At 30.0% G+C, this 4631-nt stretch overlaps 1 protein-coding gene across 1 annotated transcript; it reads right to left on the minus strand.

Moving 5' to 3' along the window:
• Positions 1 to 3959: 3959 nt before the first annotated feature.
• LOC146526749 (uncharacterized) lies at positions 3960 to 4631 on the minus strand. Its single transcript, XM_085206124.1, has one exon. The coding sequence runs from the start codon at positions 4629 to 4631 to the stop codon at positions 3960 to 3962; it is 672 nt and encodes a 223-aa protein (XP_085062250.1).

The following is a 4631-nucleotide window of genomic DNA, read 5'->3' on the forward strand; positions in this document are numbered from 1 at the left end:
TAGGAAATTTATTGTATTCTCAGACCATAAACCATTAGAAAATATGAATATTAAGTCGAGAACGGACGAAGAATTAGGGGATCTGACATTTTATCTATCCCAATATGATTTTCAGGTTAAATATGCTCCAGGAAAATACAACCTCGAAGCTGATTGCTTAAGCAGGAACCCAGTCCTGGAACCAAATGAAAATAAGGATGAACAATTAAAAATAGTCAACATAATAAAAATAGAAGATATCTTAAATGATCAGGTAAATAATAAAGAAATACAGTGTAGGAAAAATAAGTTAATTACTAAAAACAATGTTTATTATAAAAAAGTAAAAAAAAAGGAAAAAATTATTATATCAGAGAAATTTAGTATACAATTGATGAAAAATGTACATACAAACCTAGGTCATATAGGAATCAATCAAATGCACAAAATGATCAGTTCACTATATACATCAAAAAACATGACCAAAAACATAAAAAGGATATGTGAAACTTGTATAATGTGTATAAAGAACAAATCAAGAGGACTAAATAAATATGGTTTGATGTCTCACTTAGGTCCTGCCACATAACCCTTTGAGATATGTTCTATTGATACTATTGGTGGCTTTGGGGGTTCTAGGTCCACAAAGAAATACTTACATCTACTATCAGATCATTTTACAAGATATGCATATATTTTAACATCAAGTACTCAAAATGCAAATGATTTCATTAGACTAGTAAAAAGCTGTGCAGAACCTGACCACATTGGCGTAATTCTTTCAGATCAATACCCCGGAATCAATTCAAAAGAATTTAAAAAATTTTTAGATGACAAAAATATTCCCATAATTTTTACAGCTGTGAACTCGCCCTTCTCAAATGGCTTAAATGAAAGACTGAATCAAACGTTAGTTAATAGAATCAGATGCAAGATTAACGAAAATAATACAAAAATAGCATGGACAACTATAGCACATCATTGTGTTAGAAACTATAATGAAACTATACACTCTGTCACAGGATTTCCTCCAAAATATTTGTTAAATGGCACAGATGTCACTATTTTGCCAAATGAACTTAAACTAAAAAAGACAGAATATGATCTTACTAAAGATAGAGAAAAAGCTCTGGAAAATACAATCAAGTCTCATAATTATAACAAAGTGATTTATGATAAAAATAGAAAACATATAGATTTAAAAGTTGGTGACATTGTTTTTGTGGACAATGGAAATAAATTAAATAGAAGGAAACTTGATGAATTGCGAAGCGGTCCCTATCAAATCATGGAAAAAATATCAAACTCAATTTTCAAGATAAATACCGGTCATAAAAAATCTGAATCAAATTTTTTCCACATTTCAAAAATTACTCCAATGCCTCTGCTTGAGGAACCTACTTTGGGAGGGAGATGTAAAGACAATTACATGTAATTCTCTTTAATTTTTAATTCCTGGCCATAGACGTAACTACGTCTATGGTTTGAAAAAGATAATCTGTACAAATAGTTAAGCTATACAAAACTGTCAACATAGATCTTTTTAATTAATTTTGCTGAACACGTGTAACATAAAAATTTGTTAGAAGTAATAGACATTAAATGTCGTTTCTTTAACGAGAAACTCAGTGTGTTTTAATTACTACTATAAAATAACATTCACATTATATATAATATTTAATTATATTTCATAAAATTTGCACTGAGACGTTATCCCCTTTCTCCTCATTACATTTTATCCGTAATGTTTCAAAGGTTGTCTGGTGGAGATTGCTTAAAGCAATAAGACCGCCTTTGCATACGTGTTTTTCTTTAAATTTTATTTGTGTTGTTCTTTCTATATATTTCTTTTATGTGTGCAATAAAGTATATTCTATTCTATTCTATTCTAAAATGATTCCTCACCGCTGAAATGCGTAAAAATGCTCAGAAAAAAGAAATGAAGAAAAAAATTTCAGAAATAATAAATAAAATTATTCCTCACCGTAAACCTTTTGATACTATAATAGTATGTTTTCCTTGGAATGTTCTTTCTCGACAAATATCTCGTCATCATTGAAATATAGTTAATAATACGATAATATATCCAATAAATAATAAGTTTATATTAAAATTATGAAATCATTTTACTAAACCAGTTACTAAGGTTATTACTCCAATAGCTCCTGTTAAGGGTCAAGGTCTATAGTCAACTAAGTGATAGGGATGATTATGATTAGACATTAATTTACTTCTCTAGAATAAAGAGTTCTTAAAATAGAAATTACATAAGATTGAATAATTGCTACGGCAATTCAAGAATTAATAATAAAATTTGAACAATAATTAAAATAATTAATAAATAATTAAGTATATTAATACCTGTATTACTTAATAAAGTTAAAAGTAAATGACCTGCAATTATATTAGCTGTTAATCGAACTGCTAAAGTTCCAGGTCGAATAATATTACTAATAGTTTCAATTAGTACTATAAAAGGTATTAAAATAGTTGGTGTTCCCTGAGGAATTATATGAATAAATATATGTTGTGTATTATTTAATCATCCATAAATTATAAATCTTAATCATAATGTTAAAGATAATGAAAGGGATATATTAAGATGACTTGTTCTAGTAAAAATATATGGGAATAAACCTAAAAAAATATTAAATAAAATAAAAAAGAATAATGAAATAAAAATAAAAGTTGATCCATTAATTCTATTTGGTTCTAATAAAGTTTTAAATTCATTATGAAGTTTATTAGAAATAAAATTTCATAATAAATAATGACGATTAGGAAAAAATCAGAAATATAAAGGAATAAATAATAATCCAATAAATGTTCTAATTCAATTAAATGGGAAATTAAATAAATTTGTTGAAGGATCAAAAATTGAAAAAAGATTATTTATCATTTTCAACAATTTTTTTTGAAATTATTTTTATTAATTTTTTTAAAATTAAAATTATTTTTATAATTAAAAATAAAATAATTTATAATTATAAAACTAATAAAAATAGAAATAAAAAATAATAATGAAATTATTCAATTGATAGGTATTATTTGAGGAATAAAAGAATATTACAAAAAGTAATAATTTAAATTTGACATATTTATGTTATTTATTAACTAATTCTTTATCATTAGAAGTAAATGCTAATTCACTATAAAATGGTTTAAGAGACCAGTACTTGCTTTCAGTCATCTAATGAATAATTATTAATTCAATTAATAAAGTTTTTTATAGGGATTCTTTCAATAACAATAGGTACAAAACTATGATTTGCCCCACAAATTTCAGAACATTGACCATAATAAATTCCAGGACGATTAATAAAAAATCTAGTTTGATTTAATCGTCCTGGATTAGCGTCAATTTTTACTCCTAATGATGGAATTGTTCAAGAGTGAATTACATCTGTAGCTGTAACTAAAATACGAATTTGATTATTTATAGGTAAAATAATTCGATTATCAACATCTAAAAGTCGAAAATTATTTAAATTTTCATCAGATTGAATGAAAAATATATGAATCAAATTTATAGCGGTTGAGATGTGATACCACTATTTAATATGATCTTATTTATTTTACACTAAATGAGTAAAATTAAAAATCCAAATTTTGTGGAGAAATTGTCCAAATTTGTTTAACTCACAGATACGTGAAGAGAAAATAATCACAGAAGGAAATAAAGAAATTTAAATAAATACCAATAGAAAATACAAGCTAAACTAGCACGTAATAGCAAGAAGTTAAGGTTGAGAATTGAATGCAAGCTAAGAGAGCAATGGATACACAAGTGAATGTCGCAAGCGATTCTAGCCGACTCTTTAAACGTGGCGATGCTGGCTAGCAGCAAACACGCATAGCAAAAAAACTCGGAACAGGTTTGAATTGTTCCAATGCGCTGCGTGCGGATGATTCTAGTAAATGTAATAATATTAATTTTGAATAAGTAATGTTCCCTACAGTACTCCCCCCCAGAGACCTGGTTAAGGGCGATAGTAGTCTGGAAACTTGACTCTTCTTCCGCTTCTCGTCCGCTTCTCAAGTGTCTGCTCCACGTCAGATTGAGAGATAGCCTTTGGTGCTGTTATTATTCTCTTTGATGCAGGAACGGCCTCTCTCGTAACATATGCGGGCTTGATCCTGTCCACACTAACGTTATTAGGCTTACCACATATGTCTATTTTGAAATATTTAGGAGTCCTCTTGAGAACCTTGTATGGGCCTGCATAAGGTGGTTCCAGTGGTTTGCGGACGTGGTCCTGCCGTAAAAAAACATGTGTTGTCTCTGCAAGGTCAGCTGGCATATAAAAAGGACCTGTCCTATGCCATGACGTGGGCTTCGGTGAGAGTCGTGCCATACCAGCACGAAGACGAGTGACCAGATTTGTGATATCTGCTGTCCTGTAATCCTCTGAGGGTGCAAGAAATTGCCCTGGAAGTCGAAGGGGCTCCCCGTAGACCAGCTCAGCCGCTGAAGCCTGAATATCATCCTTCCAAGCGCTACGGATGCCCAGCAGCACTAAGGGAAGTGCTTCCGTCCAGGTCGAAGAGGGATGGCACATGATAGCTGCCTTCAGCTGACGATGGAGTCTCTCGATCAAGCCGTTGGAAGCTGGATGATACGAAGTAGTCGTAAAGTGATGTGCACCAACCAT

The sequence above is a fragment of the Heliconius melpomene genome, chromosome 21 (assembly GCF_056956725.1).
Source record: "Heliconius melpomene rosina isolate 202511_hmr_F chromosome 21, ASM5695672v1, whole genome shotgun sequence".
Lineage (NCBI taxonomy): Eukaryota > Metazoa > Arthropoda > Insecta > Lepidoptera > Nymphalidae > Heliconius > Heliconius melpomene.